Source organism: Scomber scombrus, chromosome 10 (genome assembly GCF_963691925.1).
Source record: "Scomber scombrus chromosome 10, fScoSco1.1, whole genome shotgun sequence".
Classification (NCBI taxonomy): domain Eukaryota; kingdom Metazoa; phylum Chordata; class Actinopteri; order Scombriformes; family Scombridae; genus Scomber; species Scomber scombrus.
The window spans coordinates 8,721,148-8,746,697 of record NC_084979.1 but is presented as its reverse complement, the minus strand read 5'-3'; the positions used below and the strand labels follow the sequence as shown (position 1 = coordinate 8,746,697).

The window sequence follows — 25,550 nt, the reverse complement described above, 5'->3', positions numbered from 1 at the left end:
TGAGGTCGACTAATGTTTGTGTTTGTTTGTTTGTTGTTTTTCAGATGGCATCCGGACTCCAAAGTTGAGTGGAAGACCATTCCAACATCACAATGTTCAATTTTATTGCATATCCAATCTTTTCAAAACACCATGATACTGACTCCAAACACCCCAAAAAACTATCAAGGGCAAAAATTCTCTCTCTCTCTCTCTCCTTCTCATTTAAAAGAGCACAATTGTCTGTCACTCATTCAGCTACAAACAAAAAAAAAGAAAGAAAAAGAAACAGCTCGAGGAGTTTAGTGGTATCAAAATGGAACGGAGGTGAAAAATTGTGCATTCCTCCCATGATCATGGTCTGGTATTGTAGTAAAGTGAAAAATACAAACACCCCGCCACCACTGCTGCCACCAACAAGCAAATGTGTCCTGCGTCCTCATTATATACAGGTCTGAGTGAAGGTTATTACATGACAGTGATCTAACTCTCATAGCTTTTTTTTTTTTTTTTGGGCCATGTTTATTTTTGTTTCTTTGTTGTTTTCATTATTTTTTGTTGAAGAGACGTAGATCAGTGAACTGTCAGTTAATGTTTAAAATGAGGATCAAAGCTTTGTTTTTTTCCTAGTCTTTACACATTTTAAAGAATGTTTTTAAGTTGAGAAGTAAGAAAAAAACACCTCCAGATCATGTCATTTTAAATCCAGCTTTATCCCACTGGAGAACAAACCGAGAGAATTTAGCTTCAACAGGGAGTCCTCAAGCCACTTCTGGCCCTTCTGTATATTTAGTCCCATGATACTTTTATCGTTTCTTTTTTTCCAGTGTAGTCCACAAATCTTTGTTTGCACAAAAATTAAACTTTGCATATATAGAATAATGTCTAAAGAAAAAAAAGTTAACTAACCAAGCACATGCTGTTTATGATAATGAATGCTCGTTTGTAAAACGAAAAACAACAAAAAAAACAAAACCATTTTAACCATTCTTACACCTTTTTGTCTGGCGACAGTGTAGAATAATTAAATGAAGATTAACCCATCGGATCATAATCCACCCCGCCCCCTTTTTTATTCTTTTTTTTTTTTTTTTCCTCCTTTAAACTAGTTTTGTTTTCCCTGGTTTCTGTTGCCCGTGGTTGGGACCGGTGATGTGATTTGGTCGGGTAGGGAGTACCTCCACTTTAGCCCGGTTGCAATCCGGACGTTTCTCTTTTAACAGAGGTGCCCATTCCGTGCTTGGAAATGCAGTTACTACTCTGTGAATGACATGTTGTATAAATCAATGTTTGAAAATAATGATATTGAAACTTTTTAAGTTAAAAACGAAAAAAAAAAGATTTTGGTTGTCTGCCATGGGTGGGTTATCTCTTAGAATCGCATGCTGTAGAATTGCTTAAAAAGGTGCATATGGAATTAAGTCCTTTGATGTTTTTCTTTAAGAAAATAACCTGTTGAATATATCAATACAATGGTATTTATATTTTTCTTTTTCTTCTTTACTTTGGATTTTTTTTGTTTTGTTTTTTTCTTCTTTTTGTTTTTGGCTACTCCGTGCATACATGATTCAACTAAAATGTTAAAGCTATGCACTTGAGAAGCAAACCCTGCAACATAGACGGTTACTTGGTCCATACCTGGGAGGGATTCCACAAATTTAAGAAGTAACGTAAATGTTTAAATTGTACACACTTGCATACGTACATTCATTCACCTAAACATACACGATGGAACAAATAAATTTTCATTCCTTCTGTAGCAAACAAAAATTCCACTTAAGAAAAACATTTTATAACAGGTTTTTTTCTGTCCTTTAATAAAAAATGAAAAAAAAAATCTTGCAGCATCTGAATGGCAGAACTTTCTGTTGTTCCCTTCTCCTTGTAAACAGAGACGCTCTTTCTTTAGCAGTAGTGACATTTTTTCCATTCTGTTTTTTCTCTGCGACATTCTGTACAAAAAAAATGTGCTGTAATTGTGCGTTAGGCCTGGAGTTGGCAAAAAATAAAATGAAATAAAAAATATTAAAAATTAATTAAATTCCCTTTCCTTTTCTCTCTTTCTCCATCAAATAACTGTAGAGCTCTGCACCCCCACTGTTCCCTTTTCACCTTTTGTATTTAATTTTAAAGTCAGTCAGTGTACAACCGAAAGCTGGATGCAAGATAGAAACTATATTAAAATGTACTGTTATTTAAGATGTAATAAAAAGCAGTTTGAGATGACCTACTGTGTTGAGTGTGATTCACTTAGAGCGGTTTCCCACTGAAGCTAGAATGTTGCAGACTGTTTGGTTTCCTTGTAATTATGTTCAAGTCAAATAAACAATTTCTTATCCACTGTTAAATCAGCCTGGCTCCTCTGTACAGTCATTTACACATAGCTACATAATCTGCCCATCAGTGTTTACACTGAGCATTAAGTGACACCGTAGTCCTGTTTTGAATACATAGTTATTGTCAGAATTGAAAAGGAAACCATAAACTTCTGATGGGTCTCACAGGTACACAGTCGTCTTTGCTCCCAGGTGTTTAATGCCTTGCTTAAGGGTGTTTCCTTCAGCTGCAGTAATCACTCTCTTACATATTTCAGCCAGGCCTGTTACTAATATACCCACCTGCTGGTCCCTGCTTAACCCAGTTTATTGGATTGTTGTATTACATTGGTATATAGGTGTGGAAGCACTCCCAGATCTTTGTTGCCATCTATTGGACATCAGTATGAACTACAATAAAGGAGTTTCTGAAGCCCGGTTTGACATTTCTATTTATTTGTAGTATTCCTAATGTATACAATTTCCTAATATATATAATTTCCAAAATTAGAAAAAATATAATTAATATATTGTATTAAATAATGTAACTTTGTACTTAATTTTCATGCAGTACTGCCTAAACAAAAGCAAACAAAAAATTATGGAAATGTTTCACTTAGGTGCACATGATGTAACAAGGATTTAATTTTTCACATCACATTTTCCATCCCTGCCTGTTTAAGGGTTAATATGTTGTCTTATTTCTATGCCTGTTAGATTACTACAAGCACTTGTTTATTTTGAATAGTCCATTTATTCAGAAAGCATTTATGAGCCTGCTTTAGAATCTGAGAAGAAAATGATTAATATGAAATAAACTGAATATTACCGATGACAACTTGATGAAGTCCATGACAGTCCTTCAGGTTGCTGACTTTTTTTGTAAACAGCATGCCTATTTGTATTTGTGAAAAATAGATTGATGGGATGGATGGTTGGTAGGTAGCATTATTTTAGAAATAATCCTCAAACGAAATAAATAAATAATAATAATCATCATCATCATCTGAAATAATCTTGCTACATGTTCAGTATAGATTAGACAGACTAGGCTGTTCATGTTGTCCTACAGCAGTTTTCTGCTTTGTCTATGGCACACTGAGCATGTAGTTACCATAAGGGTCACATCTATGTATTCCTCTATAAATACTCCTGTTTTAACAAATGAATACATGTAATGAGGAAAATGTACAACTGTGAAGGGACAGATTTTTATTAGAGCAGTGAGCCACACAGTGGCGCTCATTATTGCCTCAGGACCCCAGAGCAAGTTATTCTAGCAATGCAGATCAGCTCTGCTGCATCAGTATCCAGACAAACTGTAAAACCTTTAACTTGCCTGCTTGCTTTGTGGTGAAGTCACATACAGTATACAGCTGCTCTAAATCACACAGAAAACACACAGAAGTTACACAATTTACTCCTAATTTTGAAATATAGATAAACATTTATATTTTCAATTATAATATAAATAAACATCTGATGACTATAGGCATATAGATAAATGAAGCACGAGCTCAATACAAATATCCTCCTGATTAAAATAAACACTTACACTTTTTAATTGACATTTTAAAAATCTGAATTTATGAATTTATACTAAGTGGATCCCTAACAAGGTTAATTTGAAAACCTGTCAGAAACAGCATTGTTAAAATGATGTTAAATGTGATGTGACAGAATAACCAACTATTTCAATTATTTACTTTTATTACAGTGTAACTACATTGTTATCTGTCCCTCTGAATAATCGTATAATATGTGTATATGTATATATACATTATTATATTATTACATATAATGTATTTCTATTATTGCTATGTATTTTATATTATTATATATATAACATAATAAAATACTTTAAATATACTTGAATTGTATTTATTTGAATGTATATATTTATGATTACTTTATTTACTAATAGGATTACTAACACTGGTTCTACGAGGTCGTCCAACATGACGTCAACGAGGGGAGAGCCTGTGATTGGTCGGTGAGTGTCAGGAAGTGATGAGCTGACTGTTGACAGCTCTCCAGTGAAGTAAGATGGTGTAGCGGCGTTATCTAATGAAATGATGGTGAGTCTCTGACCCTGCGGCACTTTGCTGGCCTCTACATCTGTGCTGTCCGGTGTAACGTTGTGGGTAAGAGTTAAATTCGCCCGCGGGAGTGAAAGATATTACGCTTTGTGTCCATGTCTATAACTAGCAGCCTAGCTTGCAGACTAGCTAAACAGTAGCTCAGTTAGCTCATCATTCATTTGCTAACAGACACGTCGGAGCTTCTTGTTGTAGTTAGCTCACGTTTGTCAGTAATTACACTTTTTTTTTTTTTACAAAACAGATAATTTATAAAGTTTGTAATAACGAGGCTGCTACAGAGCTGTAACATGTTTATGAAACTGTTTGTAGCTTAAGCTGTTTATCCAACTTTCCTCACATGATGTAACTGAGTAAAGCCCCAGTCTCTGTATTGTGACAGTACGTGAGACTTTCACATCACCTTAAAGTTTCTAAGAGTAATAAAAGAATAACAGAAGTTTCGTGACCTCTTTGTTTCTAAAGTGTCTATTTATGAAGTGTTTTCAATTGAATTAACCGTGTAGTTGAACCAAGTTACGTGAATAGCGATGAAACCGACACGAATACTTGAATGCGTACATACATATGTGCGGCCTGGTGGGTATGTGTATGTATGTGTTATTACTTTAATGTGTTTTTATTCAGTCTTATTGAGATTAACAAGAACAAGAGACAAGAAAGCAAGAAACATTCATAAGACAAAAAGAGAAACGCCACCACCACACAACCAACAAGGAATTACTAAAATAAAAGTCATAAAAGTTTTAAAACGATAAGATAATAATAATAAAGTAATAAAATCTGCATGAGGAATAAATGATTCAAGTTTTAGGGCAGTTTGTAACTAATTCTAATTACTGTAATGCTTGTAAGGTTTTAATAAACATGAATTCAATTGCCCTTTTTTTTATCAGTGGAGTTTCCATGAAGCCTGTGTGTATCTTTGTTGACTGATAATCAACTCAAGCCTGATGAATGATTGTCTTGTCAGTTTACTTGCGGCCAGGCTGTTTGAGATGGACGGTGGAGAGGAGGTGCGAGTGGAAGCTGCCCCGTACTGCTTCTCTGCCTGTGACGGAGGGGAGGTCTCCGGCCGCAGCCTGACGAGACGCAACAGGAAGACCCGCAGCCTGAGCACCTCGTCCGCCGGCAGCTCGTCTGAATACAGGTGGGAGTTGAGGAAGGGGAACCACGATTTGTCAAGGTGATGAGCTGAAGGAGTAATTGCTAATTTACTAAGCTTTTACAAATGATTTGGGTCCTATCAATACATTTAGAATCAGCCTTTAGTCAAAACTTCTAATAGTTCTGATAGTTATCAGACATGCATAGATTTGCTGTATTTGCAGGTTATGATCCACCCAGATTGTCATGTCAATTTCACATAATGTGATAATAATAATAATAATAATAATTCTAATACATTTAATTCATACTGAATCTCAAAGTGCTACAGCGTTAAAAACCTACAACACACAGCATAAAGAAATAAGTAAGAATTAAGATGAAAAAGCCTTCTGTATAGAGAGGTGTCTTTTTTTTAAAAGAGTCTGGGGTCTGTGCTGCCCTGAGATTGTTAGGAAGGCTATTCCACAAGTTTGGTACAGCAGAGCAAAAGGGGTTGATCCCCCATCGTGCACAGCTTAGTACTGGGGGCCTGGAGGAGCAAGCTGCGAGTGGAGGGTCATGGTGTAATCAGTTCCTGTAGGTAGGGAGGAGCTTTGTGTTTTTCAAAAGGTTAAAGTGAAATTTCAACCACACTCACTTGACAAAACCTGACGTGTGAAGCGTATGTCAGAGGCCTGATATGAAGTTACTGAAGGAACATTATATTTCTTCAACTGTTTAACCCCAAAAAAACCTGTCTACGTATTGATTATTGAATTCAATAGAGCACTTTTGCCACAACACAATAACCTGACTTCTATGTGGTATCTAAGAAGCTGCTGTTGTTGCCCTTAGTTGCAATAAAAAACATTTCTGAAACAGCCTTGTGACATGATCTGTGTTGCACCACCTTTAGACATGTGAGAAATGTGCATGTCTGTGTACATTCCCCTCCTCCATCGCTGAAATGTTTTCAGGGAAACGGAAAGTAAATATATGTTCAGTGTGGATGTTGCAATTGGTTTGTTTGTATGTTTTAGCAACAGTGATGGGGTTTCTGACAAGGAGAAGTGAAAAGGTGTGGGCTTTCCTTAACACGTCCTGAAAGCACCAATAAAAACTGTCCCATTACGATGAGGAAATATAAAGATTACGCTTGTCCGAGATGTTGAAACACACTCCTGCAAATACAGTTTTATTGAGTTCTTCCTAATTTGGAAATGCCACTTCTGACATTTGACAGGATTTATGATAAATTTAGACGAGCACACAAACAAGTGTTTAGAAACTAGAATAGGAGAGTGATGAATCAGCTAGTTACCTTCTAATAATACAGAAGTCCAGAAGTGACATATAAAAAATCAAAACAAAAAACAGGAGGGAAGTGGGTTCCCGTGGTGCTCAGGACCTGAATGTGAGTTTAGTTTAAAGCCTGAAGTAAAGTCAGAGATTAAGACAAGCTGAACACAGTTTAACATTTGGAGTTAAACATTTAACGTGGCTGAAGCATCTTTGAGTGTTGGTAAAATTGGAGGAATTTAACTTTATTTATTTATTTATTTATTTATATATATATATATATATATATATATATATATATATACAGGGTTTTTTTACTAATATTGATAACATTTATATGAAACTGGTAAAAGCAGTGTTGATTTGTGAAGTTGTCCCACTGTATACCTATGTTGGTTAGCGACTAATAGTTGTTGTGTGCTCAATAAAAACTAATATGATGAGGAAATGAGGAAATTTAAAGATGACTAAGATGTTGAAACACACCCCGACAAATATAGTTTTATTGAGTTTATTTTTAAATGTTTTTATGACTGTCATGTGATGAAACATTTAAAGACAGAAGATGATATGTAAAAGAAATAACCTGATGAAGATTTAAATATCTGTGTCTCTCATGTCAAATTTCTATACATCACCCTCACCAGCATCTGCTCAGTATTTCTTATTATTATACAGTTTTATTTAGAATTATATTAAAGTTTGTTTTCCAAAGAGATTTAGAAGAAAAAGAAACAGAGCCGTCCAGAATGATTTTATCAGGTTAGCGGTTGTTATCAAATTTTTAGTAGTAGTGATTGTTTATTAACTGATACTCAATATTCTAATATCTCTTTACCTACTTTCATGTATTTCAGCGTCAGTTTCTACACTTGCTTGTCTTTTTTGTTTTTGCTGAGTAGGTATGTAATAATAATGTATAAATGTTAAAGAGGACATATTATGCACATTTCCATATCTGTATTTTCTCTTTATTTAACTGATACTGGCTCTTAATGCAGCCCCTTAGTTCAGTCTCTGTCTTAAACAGGCCGTTTTTTGCTACTGTACCTTTAAGTCCTGATCAAACCACTCTGTTCTGATTGGCCAGTTCCCCGAAGCTGCCCCTTATCAAACTTTCGGTGACTCCAAAGGCTATGTTAACAAACAATAGTCGTAAAATTTAACTTTTTAAACTCTTTTTTTCTTGTTATTTACTTGAAATATTAACTTCTCAAATAAATCCAACTATGTTTGAAGCCAAATCCAAAATATGCCAACAAAATAAAAATATAAACATAAACATAAACATGTTTAGAGCTGAGCCAAAGCCCTGACTTTTGACTTGAAGGCAGCATTTTTCCATGCGTTCAGCTCATTTTAGAACTTTGGCCATGTTTAACATAGACATCCGGCATTACAACAGTATATTATTTACAGAAAATCACAAAAAGCATAGTACAGTATGTCTTTTTTTGAAGCTGTATTAATACATTTGATCTTCTAGAGGACAGAAACACTGAACTTGTTGCCTTGTTATGACTAAAGTTATGGTGCGTACTGTCACACCTGATGTCACACCTCACTGGAGTCATCTCAGGCCGATATTCACTCCTTTCAGCTCTGTTTTGGTCTCCACCAACTCTGCTAGAAACAGGGTTGATGAGAGCAGTGAGACTGAACTGCACAGTGAATATGCTGTAAATCCAAAACAATGCTTTAAAAGAAGCTAAAAATACTCACAATTCTCTGAGGGTTTGAGACTACAAGCAGGACCACATTACACATGTTCATTTCATAGTTTTAATATGGAAATATTGATCAATGCAGCATAAAGAACGAGGAAACAGCAGATGGTGAATTCCCAGATTCAGACTACTAAGAGGATTTGCTGGCTGAGCGACGTGATGCAGCACAAAGGCTTGTCTCATTAAGGATCCGCCATTTTGTATTGCTCCACACAAATCACTGACCTTTCACCTCTAATACAATAGCATTGTTTCAACAAAGTCTAATACAGACAGGGCGTTAAAGAATTTTTCCACTCTTCAGAAAGCTGCCTCATCTGCATGTACATGACCTCCAGGGTAGATAGCGATATCTGATATGTTAATATTAATGGTTATTTAATTAGTAATAAGGCTTTATTTCATTATTACTGATGCAGTATTTGTACTGCAGGTAGGATAGATAGCAGTGTTTGTTTTTCCTATTAAGGTAGACCCAAACATTTCATAATGAATTCTCAGCATTTTCCAGGAACTATGAACAGTTTCCCATTAGTCAGTATGAAGGGTCATAATTTAGCATGTTATGTTTTATAATGATAGTCAAATAGACTGGTGGTTTGTCTCACGCATTGACTCTACTTCTCTCTTTTTCATGAAAATGGAGAATTGAAAGTGAAATGAATTTGATCCAATGTTTTACATAAAGACAAATTTAGCAATGTAGGATTTTTAAGAAACCTACATCAGCAAAGAAGGATGTATGACATCAATCAAGCTCAAGCTATACTTTACCTGACCTGTCCAGTAAACAATGATAATGTGACTCTTAAAATTCCAGTGTCTCCTGTGTAAAAATAGCTTGTGTTCTCCAGTTATTTCCATAGATCTTCATTTAAATACCTGACAAACAGTTTCCATTACCCTGACAAGAATGTTTTGTTTCAGGAGGACTCAATCACTTCATGGACCAAGCCCTGTGACCACATTCGGCCCAAAGGCATGCATGCTCCAGAATCCACACGCAGTCATGTAAGTAGATGGAGATTATGTTTTTTACATCATGGAGAACATTTGTTCTGTTGTTTTTGTTGAAACCATGAATCATTGGATTTCTATAGGAGCGTCAGTTCAGTTTGTGCAACACCAGAAATCATTCAGGCCAATTGCTGTTGCTTGTAGATCTTGTTGGGCCAGAAACAGACTTGGTGTCGTTCCTGTCCTCATTTTATAATTAGTAATATATCCACTTTTTGAGTCAGATGTTTATTGAGTCGTATTTTAGTCTTTTTCCTTTCTCTTTCCTTTGGACCTACAAAGAAATGATCAGTATGATTTTAACCAGAGCAGTTAGGTGTTAGGTTAACAGCACTTCCACATACTGCATTAAAGAGTGCAGCTTAAACATTTGGTTGAAAAGAAAAAGGAGTGTGCAGTACAGCTGACTTCTAACAGACCCCGTCCAGAAGTGGTTTCATTTAGTTTTCACAGGAAACCTCCTCCCTATTGAAAGGCAAAGAGATGTAGTGTTACTAGTCAAGCTCCTATCTCAGAGAGTTGCCTTCTCTTTTATTGTGCTATCTAATGTATCATCATTGAAGTATCGTTTTACTTGGCCAGCAAAGAAAATTCAGTTCTAACTTCAGTGGATTTTGGTTTGATGCTAAAGGGTCAGTTAAAGGACAGGTCCACAATTTTTTTAAAGCCTATATGAAGCTTCAGTCGTCCAAATGAGTCAAATCAAGTAGATATCATTCAACGTTACAGTTGTGTTGTGTGTATAAATGTGTTAATGTTATATATATCACACATAATTACAGAAACATGTGATGACTAATGAAAATGTGCTGCCAAAAGGCATTGTCTTTGTGCCGATAGGGATACTTCCCGAAAGTAGTATGTTCCGTTTCCTGATTGGTTGAAACAGCATGCAAAAAATAACTGGATCGGGGAGCAGAAAAATTTGACGCCCATGGAATGTTGCCAGATTGGGCAATTTTCCACTGATTCTTATGAGATAACATTTATCCCCTGAAGAAAGGTAAAATGTCAGAGATGGTTTTGGTTCTGTGGTGTTGAGGCTAAGTGGCCACCAGACAAAACTTTTTTTAACTTTTAGAAAATGCTAACCACCAGCATCTGGCTTCCTGCCACATTGTACAGTGCATGCTGTGCTGACTATCACTATAAAATAAAGCAGAAATGGCCAAAAAAAACTTAAATAAAATATAAGCTAAACATTTTAATGCATTTTTGCACAAAATAAGATTTTAACAGCCGGTATGAACAGGAGGAATGATTACAGTGTGGAAAACCTCTTTCACTTTTCATATGGACATGACTGCTGTTTAAGACTTGAAACATTGTGAACACCTCCAACTACGTTAAAACACCATTAAACACCACCAACTACCAGCTAACCACTTAAGCTGCTCATTTTATTGATAGAATCGTTAAATTAGGCAGCTACCTCAAATAAAATGAAACTTTTCTTGAGACTGAAAGTGTTGTTGTGCACCCAAACCACACTGCTGAGTATCATGTGGTTGAGTGACATCAGTCTCACTTATTTCTGGTGAGAGTCAATGAACACTAAAACCAGCCTCCCCTGCGCATCTACTGTGCAACTGGTGAATACAGCATACTGTATGGTTCACTTCTCCTAAACTGGTGGTTTATGAGAGGCATGAGTCCAGTCTTGCACCTAAATATTGAAACATCCTCTTATGTAACGTCAGAGTCAGAAAAAATAACACAGCACATTGTACAGCAATGTCACGTACATATTTATACTTTTTCAACCTGTTTTATTGGAATATTGAAACCAAGGATATCTTTTATGGATGCACTGTTACATCAAACAGAAATATCTGACATCTTTCATTAATTAATAAGAATTATAGATTTGATATCTTTCCAAACCAAAATGGGCTTCTGTGGGTTTAAACAGAGCATGTCATCTTGTAATTAAGCATTATTATCTAACCACTAACCCTGCCAAAGGCTCCACACCTACAGTAAAGGAATGTTCCTCACATCCAATTACAAGCTTTTTCCAGTGCTCCATCCATTGATCAAGATTGTGAAAGAATGTTGAAATTCCAGTATAAAGGTAGTAAGTGGACTGTGAGTTAAAATGACTTTTGTCAAACACTCGTTTTCAAGGTCAGGAATGAATTGTCACACTTAAACTTGAACTGTGGGTCAAATAAAACAAGCTATTTGAAGGCATATATACAGTTATACGCAAGACATATATTTAGTTTTCTATCATAGAAGATAAATAAAAAGCTGGAAAAGGAGAAAAGTGACTTAATCGATCATCAGAGTAGTTGCAAATTAATTTTATTTTAATTAATGAATTGATTAACTTATCCGTTCAACAATAAAGAAGAAATCCAATGCAACGTCCCTACCAACCTCACAAAGCTCCTAACATTGGTTTTTCGTAGAGGTTGTAAAGGGTGTTGGAGGTGTTGGTCTTGTTTAAACATGAATATATAATGCAACACATTCAGCAGACCACAGAATGATATCAAACGCACTCTGACACAGTATCAACACAAGTTAAACACTTTACACAAAGACTGTAAGTATTCAACTGTTGCACAGCTATTGCACTGGATTGCGTTATAAACAGGAGTTAATGATAATGTGTCCACCTGCTGCTGCACAGGTCTTCCATAATGAGTCAGTAAGCAGAGTTATGAAAGACCTGGCGTTTTCCAGTCAAAGCCCGGTTGAACTGTTGGCCTCGTGCTTCCCTCAGTCATATAAGTGGCTGGCAGCACTGATTGTTTCAATTGAAGGATTAGCTTCCTCAAATCTAAAGCTGCTAGACAAGTTAAAAGTAGCAAAACCCAAAGCTATCTTTACATCCAAAACAAGGTTAGGTTGCACTGCAGTTCTATGTATAGGACCTGTTTCATCAGTGAAATCCTGTGTCTGTACTCTGCACTGTGAAGCACTTTGTTTATTATTTTCTAAAAGTGCCATACAGATAAAGTTATAATTATTGAATATAGGCATTGCACTTTAAATGATGAAGCAATAAAAAAAAAACCTGCTTTGCCACAAAAGATCAAAGTAAAAAAAGTCACCTTTTAAACTGTTAACGGACCACTTCATGCCCTCTTTCTGTGGCAGGGTGTGGTTGTGATACTGTTTAAGGGTAGATTTGCACAGCCAGCTGGTTATTTTTGGTATTGCTTTGGGCATTAATCGTTGGGGAGCATTTAGTGGTTAACTAGAGAGAATCTCAGGCCATTATGTTGCTCTCCAACGCCCTGAACACACCCTGAGGCAAGACACAAAACCACCCAAGGAGATGATGGAAAACCTTTTGTCTTTCTTTTTTCCTTAACAATCAGCCTAATAAACAACTGCCGTCAGCAGGAACATATCAGACTTTACAGTGATACTGCAGGTAGTAATGTTTTCAACTTAAAAATCTTCCGTCCGCTTAATGAGTTTCTTACATTGTCACAGAACATGACAGATGTCTTTGTACCTGAAGACAGTTACAACATGTTGCATCTCACACTCCATTTTCCACATCAATGCACATTTTAAATTCTGAATACACACATAAACACAAATAAAACATATATGTTGATGTGTATAATACCATATATAGTTACAAAACAGCACTTTTTTTATACAGCAGATGATGTTTCCAGGTCCCTAAGCTAAAAATAAAATTGAATACCATCAATAATATGCAGAACTAGGTTTGTGGTTTGCAGAATATATATTAACAGAACAGTGGCTGCAGTGGGATAGTAGGAAGTAAGAACATCCTGCTGTATTCCTGTAATGCAGAATTACATCACTCACTCATGTAGGCCTGGTAGTATAACTCACTCAGGACTTCCCCCTCCAGCAGGTCAGCATGCCACTTTCTCTTTTCCTGTAAACTGATTGTAACATGATAGGTGAAGTTATGTTACTTGACATAAAATACATCATCAGCTTATTCATTCATAAAAGGTGATGTTTACTGGTATAAAAGTTTTCTTTCCTTCTTTCCCCCCCCCCCACAACCGTTGGAGAGGGGAATTTCAACTGTCCTGGATTCAGCCTGTAAAGCCTGTAAAACTGAACTGTCTGAGTGCATAACCTGCATAGCTGACTCATTGAAATGATGCAAGTGTTAATATAATGATCATCAATAATAACGAAAAGTACAGGATTTGATTTCCTGATCCTGAGTTTCTCTCTCTCTCTCTCTCCATGTCTACCTCACACCTCTTTAACTTGGCAGCCATAAGTGAATCTAATGAGGTTCACATAGCTTTCTCTTGGAAATGTATTAGCTCACTAAATATAGTCTTCAAACTGTTGTGTTGATGTATTCGATTATACATATTCATCTTTAACTAACACACTAAAATGTATTTGCATGAAGCACATATAGTGGATCAGCCCATATCTTTAAGTTGAATTTGATTCGCTGATAAAATCCCCCCCCCCAACCAATCTTTGCCATGTTGCCTCCTTCCACCCTCACCAAGCACATTCTGTAACACCAGCCTTGCTGATAATGAGGATGGCAGAAAGACAGAACAGCTCTCTCCTCCTCAGGACTGCTATATCCAGCACAGCAAGGTCACCAAACCCCCCCCCCCCCCCCCCCGACCTCCCCTCTTCGGGATATCTCTAATAGGTTCAACTTTATCGGTATAGCACGGTATCATAGAAGAACGATTCAAAGTGCTTTGCCGAGTGATGGAATAGTAGAAAATAATGACCTGCATACATGACAAAAAACTAATTAAAAGTTCAATAAAAATGTGTTCAGCTTATGTTTAAAAGAAGATAGCGTGGGTGCAACCCTCAGTTCAGCAGGTTAGGTGTATAAACACTAAAGGCTCTGTCACCAGTGTTTGATTGCACTGACGATTTGGAGGAACCGACTGTCCTGCTGTGACCTGAGAAATCTGCAGACCATTCAGTGCTTTGTACACCAGGCGCTGAATCTGAAAGTCAATCCTGTAATGAACAGGTAGCCAGCGGAGCTGTTGTAAACCTCCCAGTTAGGATACGGGCAGCTGCATTTTGAATGAAGCTGATGGCTGTTAAAGGAAGACCAGTGAAAAGGGTGTTACAGTAATCTGTTCTGTTGGTGACAAAGCATGAGTAAGAGTTTCTGAGTCTGACTGTAATAGAAAGCTGCCCATTTTTGGAATATTTCTGATGTGATGGAAGTGCTACTGTGGTGATGTTGCTAGTAGATATTCAGGTTGATTCGGGTCAGTTTTAAAAACCTGTGTCACATAGGGAAGCAGAAGAAAATGTAAAAGAAATCAAAACAGAAATAAATGAGTCAAAGAAAATAAAATCTCAGGTGAGGCTCTCTGATAAACATATCAGAGTTTTACCTGATCCAACCTGATTACATTTACACCCTCAGGGCACTGACTCCAAATTTAATGTTCCCTTAAGTTATCTGCTGGGCCTCGGCTCTCTACGTAATACTACGTAATCATTACAGTGGATATACTCGTTCTAGGAACAGCTGTGTCATTGTTTGGATCCAGTAAATCACACCTGCCCTATGAGGAAAGCACTTCCTTTAAAATGGGAGTGTCCAGTACAGCTGAGTGGGCGGGAGCTGAGATGAAGTCAACCTTAAGATGAGTGAGAGCTTTAATTCAGCAGCAGAATACACCAGGAAGGTTTAGTGTTAAGTCCTCACTGGGACAAATATAGCACCAGTGAAGCCAGCTGGAGGGCTTGTTAGCTGATCCGGGAGCCCGACCACAGCGTATGGAGAGACTCTCATCCTCACTCAGCCCTTCAGACGGACGGTGACTGACTCATAACTCGCACCGCAAGAAGTGAATTCACTCAGTTGCTCCAGCAGCTCTGCAATGTGTTACATTCGAGGAAGTTGTTGAAGGCAGCATGAGTTGTTGTGTCAGCGCGGGCCAGGCGGACAGAGCCTCGTTCTCCAGCTGAGTGGACCCCCCAAAGCAGCATCCTTGTTACATGTGTACAACCATGAAGTTCAACCAGTGCGTATTGCAGGAGTCTGCCGTGAAGCACGACGAGAACAAAGTGTGGAAATGGTGAGCTGAGTTTTTAGCATCTTCCTTGTCTGTTTCTCAACAGAGAGAACATGTTTGCTGGGTGAAATATTAACTGGCAGCAGTGGGCAGCGCATGGATTACTGCCAAGCAGATGTTCACAGTGCTTTCCTGCAGTGAGCTAATAGTAATATTAAACTGATGTCAGGCTTCAAAGGTTTAGACAAATTATGTCTATTAAAGAAACAGGAAAAAAAGGATTTAAATTTGGCTTTGGTGTCCAGGGTTGGCGGGATGTTAAGGTTCAGTCGCACCATGTTTGGTAGTGGTTGTGGCAGTTTAGAAGTGCAGTGTTTGCATGTTATCACAGGCTGGCGGTGGTCTGGACAGAGCGGGGTGGTTGAATGAAAGGTGAAGGTCAGGATAGGGATGCTTTGAGGTGGTCAGATGAGAAACTGTTGGTTGATTAGACCACAGCTCGTCCCCGCTTCAGATGCTAATGAAGTTTTGCTTTGTGTCGTCTGTTTGTATTTGAAACCCGGCCAGCACAGCTCCGGCTCTGTATCTGTACTCCTCTGTGTTTGGGTGAATTTCATTACAGTTCAATCAGGTTCAGTTAATTTAGTAAGTGGATGTTTGCCTCCAACTGTGGTGCCTTTTTTTTTTTTTTTTTAAGTTGCGATGCGACAGTGGACGGACACAATAACCTCCAAACACACTGTGGAAATTTTGAGGCTTTAGATTGTGGTGCGTGTGTGTCTAACTTGATCATATTTGGTGTTCTTCATACTTCGTGAGTAGAAAAGAAAACAGGAACAGGATATGTTATAATGTATTCATGGCATTACTTTGTTCCTGTGTGATTTTGTCTAAAGAATGTTGTGTGAGGTATGTATTTCATTCACTGGTCAAATCTTCCATCATAGAGTGTTAGCTGGTGTGTGCCTTTTTTTTTAACCCAAAATAAGAAGCTGATGATTTCAAAGGATCTATAGCATCTCCTGGCATTCTCTTCTTGTGTCATGACACATGTCATAGAAGTGAAAGAGCTGGATTACATCCTCTAGTGTTGTTGCTGAAACTTCCAAGTAATTGTGTTGACGTTCGTGTTGCCATGTCATCTTTGCTTGAGCAGAGTTGATTTCTGAGTAAAGTGGTTGCAGCTTGTATTTACACTGAAACAAATATGACATGAATGTAGCGTAGACTCTGGGCCTCTCCCCGGGGGTGTAGACGCATTGCAGTGTGGCTGCATGACCAGAAGGAAAAAATGTGAAGGGGAACTAAACTGAAAAGAATCAGTTTTGCTAGCAAGCATCTCGGGATTCAAGTTAGAAAGATTTATTCAGAAAGCACAACGACATGTTGAGTAGAAGATGGTCACATTTTGACAGAGAAGAAAAGAAAACCAGGTGACTCCCATTAAGCAAACAAATCAGGCAATTCAAAGTTAAGAAAATACGAGGAAGCCTCCTATCATAGCTTTGGGCAAAGTGTAAGCAGCATTGTAAACTAAGGTAACTTTATATTCCTGAACATCTTGTTTCAGTGAAATAACATTCAGCTTTGCTTTGCTCATTTCCCTCATGATTTATTTAACAATAGTAAATGTTGTATTTGCTCCTGTTGGTTTGCAAGCTACTACCATATCACATGGTCAACCACCGCTGCAGTAATAAATAAATATTCACATGAGCTGTGTGTAGGGGAACACCACTCACTGGAAGTAAAATATTAAATATAATAACCATATGATAACTCATTTATGTTTTCTGATGTAATTAAATTGAGTCAGATTGTCCTTTGAGCAGATGCAAATTTTTAAAAAAAAATCATCCCATTTAGTCTTCATACAGTCCACTGATTGGTACAGCAAGGCTTTAGAGATGCTTGAAACTGCCATTCTCCACATGTGATTGGCGTAAATGTCACTGTGTAATACTGACGCTGCTTTACAAGCAATTAGAAGCGAAGCAAATGGCTGTGAAGTTCAGTACTGAGAGTGTATGAGGTCAGCCTGTGGTGGGGTAACCCTGCCTGCATGTACAACTTACAACTGGTCATATGAACCCAGCAGTGTGGTTTGCCTTTGATGAAGGTATCATACGCACCTTGATAGCTTTCAGTTGCCTAAATTTGTTCCTATTTGAAATCATATACATCATGAGAGATTTCATAGGAGTAATGAGATGTGGTACATTAAGAGGTGTGATCACCAACATTTAAGTATTTTGAGATCAACTACTCATTAATAAAGTGAGTTATTTTGAAACATGTGTAACAGTTCTGTCTAGTGAACTAATACCCACATTTAGGCAATACATAAATGCATGATAATAGCTACTGAATATTTAGAAAACAGCTGCTTCAAAGCTGAAATGATGTTACAAAATACATTATTGTGTGAGAACCAGACCAGGCCTGTTGTACAATCAGTAAACTCGTAATAAGTATGACAGAGCTGCAACCATTGAGGGCTGTAACTAACTTAAGTCAACAGACTTTGGCATTGTTAAATAATCCTAGACTTGCACCCTTTGGCAATTTTTAACTTACGTACCCATTTTCCATATGATTCTGATTTATTTCAGCCTGTGGGGAGTTCAGATTTTCATGCCTCCTGTAAGTTTAGTCCTTTTTTGTGTTGCGTTTTTCTTTCTGAGAACATTCTCATAACTCGTGGCTTCCTGTCTTTCATAAGTTGGTTTGAAACACTGAATTTTAAAAAGACGTTTGCCCTCTTTGAGAAGCACTGTTAAAGCTGAATCTCAGTTCGTCTGCTGCCTTTTCTCTCAAAATTCCACACACTCGTCGTTATCGTTCCTTTTTTTTACGGCTTTTTCTAAACATTAAAAAACTTGTCTCACAGTCAGTGTCAAAGGTTGAGTTAAGGTGCTGCAGACAGCACATGAGGGTCAGCAGTAAAGTGCCAACAGAGCTAGACGTTAAGCCAGTCCCTATAATTGGATAGGTGCTAAGTAGTCCTGGTTATGTTAGACAGCAGGACACTTCAGTTAGTTAACAGATGTTACATCAGCCACAATCTGAGGCTCCCTCCTAAGGTGAAAGTTGTATTTGTGGTGGCTGTGACTCAGAGCGGGTTGTCCACTAATCGGAAGAGCGGCGATACGATTCCCAGCTCTTCCAGTCCACATGTTGAAGTATCCTTGGGCAAGAGACTGAACCCCAAAAGTCCTCCAGATAGCTGCACCCACCTATCCCCTGCTATCAGTGTATGAGTTAGATGAGTATTTACGTGCTGTCCATTTACCTTTTACCATTTGTGTGTCCAGGCACATTCAGGACCCCGCCAGCCAGAGACTGACGTGGAACAAGCCCCCAAAAAGTGTCCTTGTCATCAAGAAGATCCGAGATGCCAGTCTGCTCGAGCCTTTCAAAGAGCTCTGCATATTCCTCACCGAGGTATGAACCACACACTCACTCACACTCAACCAATCAGTGTTGACCACAGACTGTGATGGGGAAGCTTTTGACAACAAACATAAGTGACAGTGTTTGCTGGTGGGAAGCCGGTGAGGGATCAACGTGAACATCTCTTTACTTCACAGTTCATTGCTGTCAGATAAAACTAATACAGAAACTATGCTTTGTATGAGTATGACTTGATTAGGGTGACCATAAGCCATCAAGCCACACTTTTGCCACTTCCATATAGATGTAGATTTTTTTGTTTTGTTCGTTTTGTGACTATTACTAAACCTGTGTCTGTTTATCTGTTGTTGTAGATGAAAAACCTGATTGTTTACGTGGAAAAGAAAGTTCTGGAGGACCCGGCCATTTCTGGTGATGAAAACTTCGGAGCCATCACAAAGAAATTCTGCACTTTCAGAGAAGGTATGAAAAGCAGCTTGTCAACTTTGTTATGATCATATGGACACTACGTATGAAAAATTGGGTCAAGATTTTATATGAGATATGTTAATCTTATTGTCTTTATATTTTTTCTCAGATCTTGATGACATCTCCAATCGTGTGGACTTCATCATCTGTCTTGGTGGAGATGGGACTTTATTGTATGCATCTTCGCTCTTCCAGGTATTTAACTACGTGGTGGCGGTCATCACTTCTAAAACCAGCCTGTGTGTGTGTGTGTGGGTTCGTACATTTTCTGGTGCAAAATAACATTCCTCCCATTCCTTTGTTTGTTTGTAGGAAAGTGTTCCACCAGTTATGGCCTTCCACCTGGGCTCCCTGGGCTTCTTGACACCTTTTAAATTTGACACCTACCAGTCTCAGGTCACCCAAATAATTGAAGGTATTATAGGTTCTGCAGCCTGTTTGTCAGCATTTGTCTTTGTCATAAACACCCCATCCTGTTTTTGCTAATTATATATTTTGCTGCAGTTTTCCTTTGCAACAGAGACACGACGTATTTGTGTTTGCATTGGTATGTAGGTAACGCTGCCATCGTCCTGCGCAGTCGCTTGAAAGTGCGAGTGCTTAAAGAGAACTGGGACAAGAAGGCCAGAGTGGACGAAAAGGGCATTATCCTGACCAACGGGGACATCGAAAGTAGCCGCAAAGCCGTGCAGTATCAGGTAAAGTCTGACCCTTAAACCAATGCAGTTTTTGCAGGCATTAATATTTACACACCTTTATCTTGTTAAAACTTGGATAGCAGTCTGAGTTAGTCATATCAAGTGGATATCTGCCACATTTACAGTCTTTTTAGCATCAAAAAAGGCTCTTTGTGTTTCCTCAGGCAGTGTTTACTGTTGAGCTGTGGTGGTAGTAACAAAAAGAGGAACTTTTGGCTCTAAAAATACTATAATGTTGAAGCATATCTACTTGATTTGACTCCTTTGATGACTGAAGCTTGATATGAGCTTCAGATCAACTTTAAACAGTTAAATGAAGGGATGATAATGGCAAAAAAAAACCTATTTCATTGTTCACTTGGGCACCTGACTATTGTTTTAGACAGATTTAAAAATTGTGAACCTGTCCTTTAATGTTCATAATGACAGAGAAAAAAATAAACTGCTACAGTGATAGCAGCCAGTCCTAATAAAGAAACAGTGTTTTTTATCAATTAGCTACAGGATGCAGGTCCTACAGTGTCAGTCTGCACTTTAAATAGTCTACAACAAAACAGCTCACCTACGTGGTGTCAACATCATGACTCAGCCAATGCCTCCAGGATTTAAACCTGTTGTTAAAGAACCACATGTCAGCGTAAACACTGACAGAACTGTAAATGCTGCTCATCTGCTGCTTGAAGTAGTGTAGACAAGGTGTCAGTCATGTTATTGGTGGTAAACTGGAAAACCGCAAATTGACACGTGAGTCTGTTTTCACTCTGTGTGTTTCAGGTGCTGAACGAGGTGGTGGTGGACAGAGGGCCTTCGTCCTATCTATCCAATGTTGACCTCTTTCTAGACGGACACCTCATTACCACAGTGCAGGGAGACGGTGAGTGAGTTGAGAAATGTAAATACTTACATGTGGTCAGTCCAGGTTGTGCTGCACGACCACATTTCAACAAGACCAGTATCAGAGTGCGGTCAGTCTGTGTGGAGGGCAAAGTTCAGTCACTGCACCTCCCACTTCCAACTTCACATCCCAGCAGGATCGTACTTTGTACCGATGTTTCTAGACATTACAGTCACATGAGAGATACAAGTGACTCCCATTTAAAAACAGTTTCAGTCAGTCATACTCTATTATTTCTCTATTTTTAAATTTTGTATAGTAATATATCTAAAGTTATGTAATAGTATATTATTTAAAAGCACTTAAAGTCACTAATACACAGCACAGTGGTGACATTTTGTGACTGAAGTGATCACTGCACAAGTCCTGTTTGATTTTTAATGCAGACATGTTACGTCTAAATTAGTATTAAAATGTTTTATTAGTGTAGTATAATAGTCAATTAAAATCATTTATCAAGTAACAATGAATCAACTAAATAGTTAATTGAATATTAAAAATGATCAAATCATTTACTGCTTATTGCTTCTCTAATGTGAGGCTTTGCTGCTGTTCTCTGTTTTGTAAAACATTGCTGCAGGCTCTGGAAACTTGTGATAGGAATTGTTGACTTTTTCTGCCATTTTCATAGACTAAACAATTGAATAAATGTCTAAATACATCATAGTTTCCCTAAGATATGACAGATTTTTCATACAAGGATGTAATTTATTCCTTTTTTTGTGCCACCCTGAAGTTTTTAGATGACTTTGTAACTTTGTGTGTGTGTGTGTGTGTCCTCAGGTGTGATAGTATCTACACCTACAGGCAGTACAGCGTATGCGGTGGCAGCAGGCGCTTCCATGATCCATCCAAACGTCCCAGCCATCATGATCACCCCCATCTGCCCACACTCGCTCTCTTTCAGACCCATCGTGGTGCCTGCCGGGGTGGAGCTCAAGGTATTTACACTGACCGCTTCAATCTTTAGTTTGTGTCTGAAATCAAGCTATTTGCTAAATGTGGTGGGTGTGATTTCACACTTTTACACATTTAGCATGTTTTCTTCCTCATCAATCAATTTAAAACGTGCAGTACTGTCACATGCATCCTTCAACATTTAATATCTTTAAATATAACATTTTTTAAAGGGATAGCTTCCCTCTAGCTTTGTGTGATTGCAACATTTTGATAAAGATTTTAGACATAAAATTTAAATTATTTTCATCTGAATCTCTGTAATTTATTTTGAAACTGTGTATTTTGGTATAAAGAGAGATTGGAGATGTAAAAAATAAAGTCTGACATCTCTACATTCTCAGATCATGCTCTCACGCGGTGCCAGAAACACAGCCTGGGTGTCCTTTGATGGAAGAAAGAGACAAGAGATCTGCCACGGAGACAGGTTAGTCCACATACTGAGCTCACCTTAACCACACAAACATGGTACACAGAGACAATGAGGGTGAAGCAGAGTAAATGGAGCAAAACAAAACCCAGACTCAGTAATGGGTAATAAGGTTAACTCCCGCAGCAGCTGTCTCAACACTTACAGGCTTTGTTATGTAACCTTATCAAACAGCCTAATGGGCTTGAGGCCAAGTGTGTCCCATGTGTGTCAGATCCAGCTCCTTCCTTTATGTAACTCGTCCAGAGATAATCACCTTTCTGGTTCACCAAATGAGCTGCCAGTCATTTTGAGTTACTCGAGCCATAATTCCACACATACCCAGTGTTTCCTCATAAGGAAGTCATCTTACTTAAACTGATGTCAACACCTCCTCTTTTGTTTCGTGTGATTGCAAATACCTGGCCTCTTCTTTCTTCATATGACCTTAAGAATTCTGTAACAATCAGCTTTTGTGATTTTTTTTTTTTTTTTTTTTTTTTTTTGTCTTCCTTCTCATCTCTGTTGCAGTATTACCATCACTACTTCCTGCTTCCCCGTTCCTTCCATCTGTTTCCGGGACCCGGTCAATGACTGGTTCGAGAGCCTGGCCCAGTGTTTACATTGGAACGTGAGGAAGAAGCAGAACTACCTCAGCTCAGAGGACGAGGAGTTCTGAAGCGGTTTCGGCAATCTTCTAGGTCTTCTTCGAGGTTTCCAGGACTCCTGAGTCTTTTTTTTTTTTTTTTACCTTGACCGTGCGCTGTGCCGTTTCATATTTCAATGGGTTGAAGGTCTCCAACTCCACTCAAAAATATCTGCCACAATAATGTCGCTCTTCATCAAATGATTCTATAAAAGACTGCGTCAATGAGTAATGAAACATCTAGCACTTTGGCTGCAGGTCCACCATATTGTATTTTAGTGGAATCAGATTGTGGGAATAAGAGGCAAGCAAATATAAACATTGAGTCTAATCAGTCTCACACAAGCTACTCAGAGAATTAGTAACATCTTAATGTTAAAAATATGCAGCATTAATGAGGAGTCTTATAAAATTCCCCAAAAGATACTGTTATGTTTTACTGTGCAAGCACGTTAAAATGGTGGATTTTTTGAATGGAGTTTGGCCCCACTGTTGGTCCAGGATCGTCCCTGTGTGTTTTCACTCAGATGCCTGTGGAAAACTGGCCTTTTGAAGTCAAAATGCTTTCTTTTTTGTCTAGTGATCAAAGGGAAATGCAAAAATTGGGATGTTCTTGGACTAAAATGCACACGGTCAGCTGTGGATGGCAGTTATTGCAATACTCTGAATGGGTGTTATCAGGTCTGTTCTAGCACTTTTTTATCTTTAAGGTGGATGGCAGGGACACACCTTTTACTTTATAAACAACACAAGCTAGTTCTCACAGAGGTAAAGGCAGAGTTGCACCTTTTTTTTCTTTTTCTTTTTTTGGAGAATTGTAAAGAAATTTGTCAGATCAAACTTTCCCTGAATTATCTTGTTAATCAAATCAGGAAAAACTGATGTAATGCCATTGATGAATGGCAAATGTTTTACACAGTTTCTAGGTGCATCTTGGGGAAGAGAAGATTACTTGGCAGTAGTGGCCCGACTGTACAGACTGTGCCTTAAACACTGGTATCATTAATGTATAGATTTTTTTTTTTTTAAGTTTCCTTCATGGTCATTTTTTAAAATCATACACCACACATCTGTGATTTGTTCATTTTCTGATTAATTAAATGTTGACTGTAGTCTGTGCTGTCTGCAGCACATGAAACGTAATCAACTAATTGAAATATTTAGTATGTTACATTACAGTACCTCTGTTCTGCAGTCATGTAGTAAATGCGTTGGATGAAGTGTTGTGTCAGGAGGTTATGTTCATTCCAGGCAAGGAGACCACAGTTCGGATGTTTCAACGTCTTTTAACATCGGTTTTTTAAACAATGTCTTCTTAAGCCATAGCTGAACTCTGTCTAGGTTTTATAGACAAACGTCTGTGGGCTTTAATGGTCTGAGAGAGAGTGTGTGTGTGTGTGTGTGTGTGTGTGTGTGTGTGTGTGTGTGTGTGTGTGTGTGTGTGTGTGTGTGTGTGTGTGTGTGTGTGTGTGTCTGTCATAGGCTACTTTTGGGGACAAATTTCAGATTTCATTGGGGATGGCTTGTCCAATTGAGGACTAAAGCTGTGTCCTTATGTGGGAAAAAGATTTTTGGATTAGTGGTTAATGTTATGGTTAAGGTTAAACAAGTTATGGTGATGGTTGGGGTCTGCGTAAGTCTCCAGGAAATGAATTTAAGTCTATGTAATGCCCCCAAAAGTGACCATGGTCTGAAATGTAAGTGAGTGTGTGTTGAATAATCGATTTTTTACAGACTTTGGTGAATCTGTTGTTTTCAGTTTGCCACTGCAGTCTTTGCTAAATACTTTAAGGTGGCCTACCTTACATATCTGTTTGGATATCATTTTTAGATGTTAATATATACTTGGTGAATTGGCTCAACTAATCGTGTTCGGGTGAAAAAACGAAGGTGAAAAAAGGACCAACCGAGCTCTAAAGGCAATCATTCCTTTAACTCTGAGTATGTGTATATATGTGATGCTTGAATAAGATGTATTTTGTTAAGTCTATATGTTTATTAACCAGTTTACAATGTATCATTGCTGAAAATAAATCTATTTGTTACTTTTTTACATGAATACATTATTCAGTTAATTCTTTTTTTGTTGATGATGCAAAGTCTATTTTAACAATATTCATCTTAAACTCAGATTTTAAACAGTTTGTAACGTGTCAGCAGAACTTGTAGTACAGTAAAGTACATTCAAATAGAGCCCACACTTACACAAAAAGCTTTCCAGGTTAACTTGAACAGTGACCTTCTTTAACCCATGTGCGAAAATTGATACTGGTTTAAAATGTCAGGGCCAGTAAAGTCCAGTTCTACTGTACTTTGATGCTACAGTTTCACAACAGCAGCAGTGCGGGCTTTGACTTCCCTTTTTTTATGAAGCATTGTCAAGTCTCAAAGTGCTTTTCACTTTTGTAACTCTGAGAGCCTCTAACTCTGACTTTTGTATAGGTAAGTTTGTTAATGTTTTTAAAGTGAATTCTGCTATTTTATTCCGTCAGAGCACTTTAATAAACAGAGAGAAACTTTTAAGTGTGTATCCTCCTGTTTGATCAACGTGCTTCACATCTGAATCCTG

General features: G+C 37.9%; 2 protein-coding genes across 4 annotated transcripts in view; both read left to right on the top strand.

Moving 5' to 3' along the window:
* Positions 1-2,324, top strand: part of LOC133987355 (guanine nucleotide-binding protein G(I)/G(S)/G(T) subunit beta-1) — a 36,873-nt gene extending 34,549 nt beyond the window's left edge. The window contains exon 11 of the mRNA XM_062426684.1: positions 45-2,324. The gene's annotated coding sequence lies outside the window, so the exon portion shown is untranslated. The remainder of the gene's footprint in view (positions 1-44) is intronic.
* Positions 2,325-4,308: 1,984 nt separating this feature from the next.
* nadka (NAD kinase a) lies at positions 4,309-25,504 on the top strand. Of its 3 annotated transcripts, none has more exons than XM_062427266.1 (12): positions 4,309-4,438; positions 5,367-5,543; positions 9,436-9,519; positions 18,809-18,938; positions 19,262-19,370; positions 19,486-19,571; positions 19,689-19,791; positions 19,932-20,074; positions 20,849-20,948; positions 21,753-21,910; positions 22,271-22,353; positions 22,867-25,504. In XM_062427266.1, exons 2-12 carry the CDS (start codon positions 5,392-5,394, stop codon positions 23,012-23,014), a joined length of 1,296 nt encoding a protein of 431 aa, XP_062283250.1. In that variant the 5' UTR covers positions 4,309-4,438; positions 5,367-5,391; the 3' UTR covers positions 23,015-25,504. The 3 variants fall into 3 exon arrangements, with proteins under 3 accessions (XP_062283250.1, XP_062283249.1, XP_062283251.1); XM_062427265.1 differs by having other exon boundaries at positions 5,367-5,579; XM_062427267.1 differs by lacking the exons at positions 4,309-4,438; positions 5,367-5,543; positions 9,436-9,519 and adding an exon at positions 15,147-15,557.
* Positions 25,505-25,550: the final 46 nt, after the last annotated feature.

Excerpts from the sequence above, each read along its gene's own strand:
- nadka (XM_062427265.1), top strand. The coding sequence starts at position 5,392 with ATGGACGGTGGAGAGGAGGTGCGAGTGGAAGCTGCCCCGTACTGCTTC. Across the intron at positions 9,520-18,808 it reads CAGAATCCACACGCAGTCAT|GCACATTCAGGACCCCGCCA; the intron begins GTAAGTAGATGG and ends TTGTGTGTCCAG. Across the intron at positions 20,075-20,848 it reads GCAAAGCCGTGCAGTATCAG|GTGCTGAACGAGGTGGTGGT; the intron begins GTAAAGTCTGAC and ends TGTGTGTTTCAG.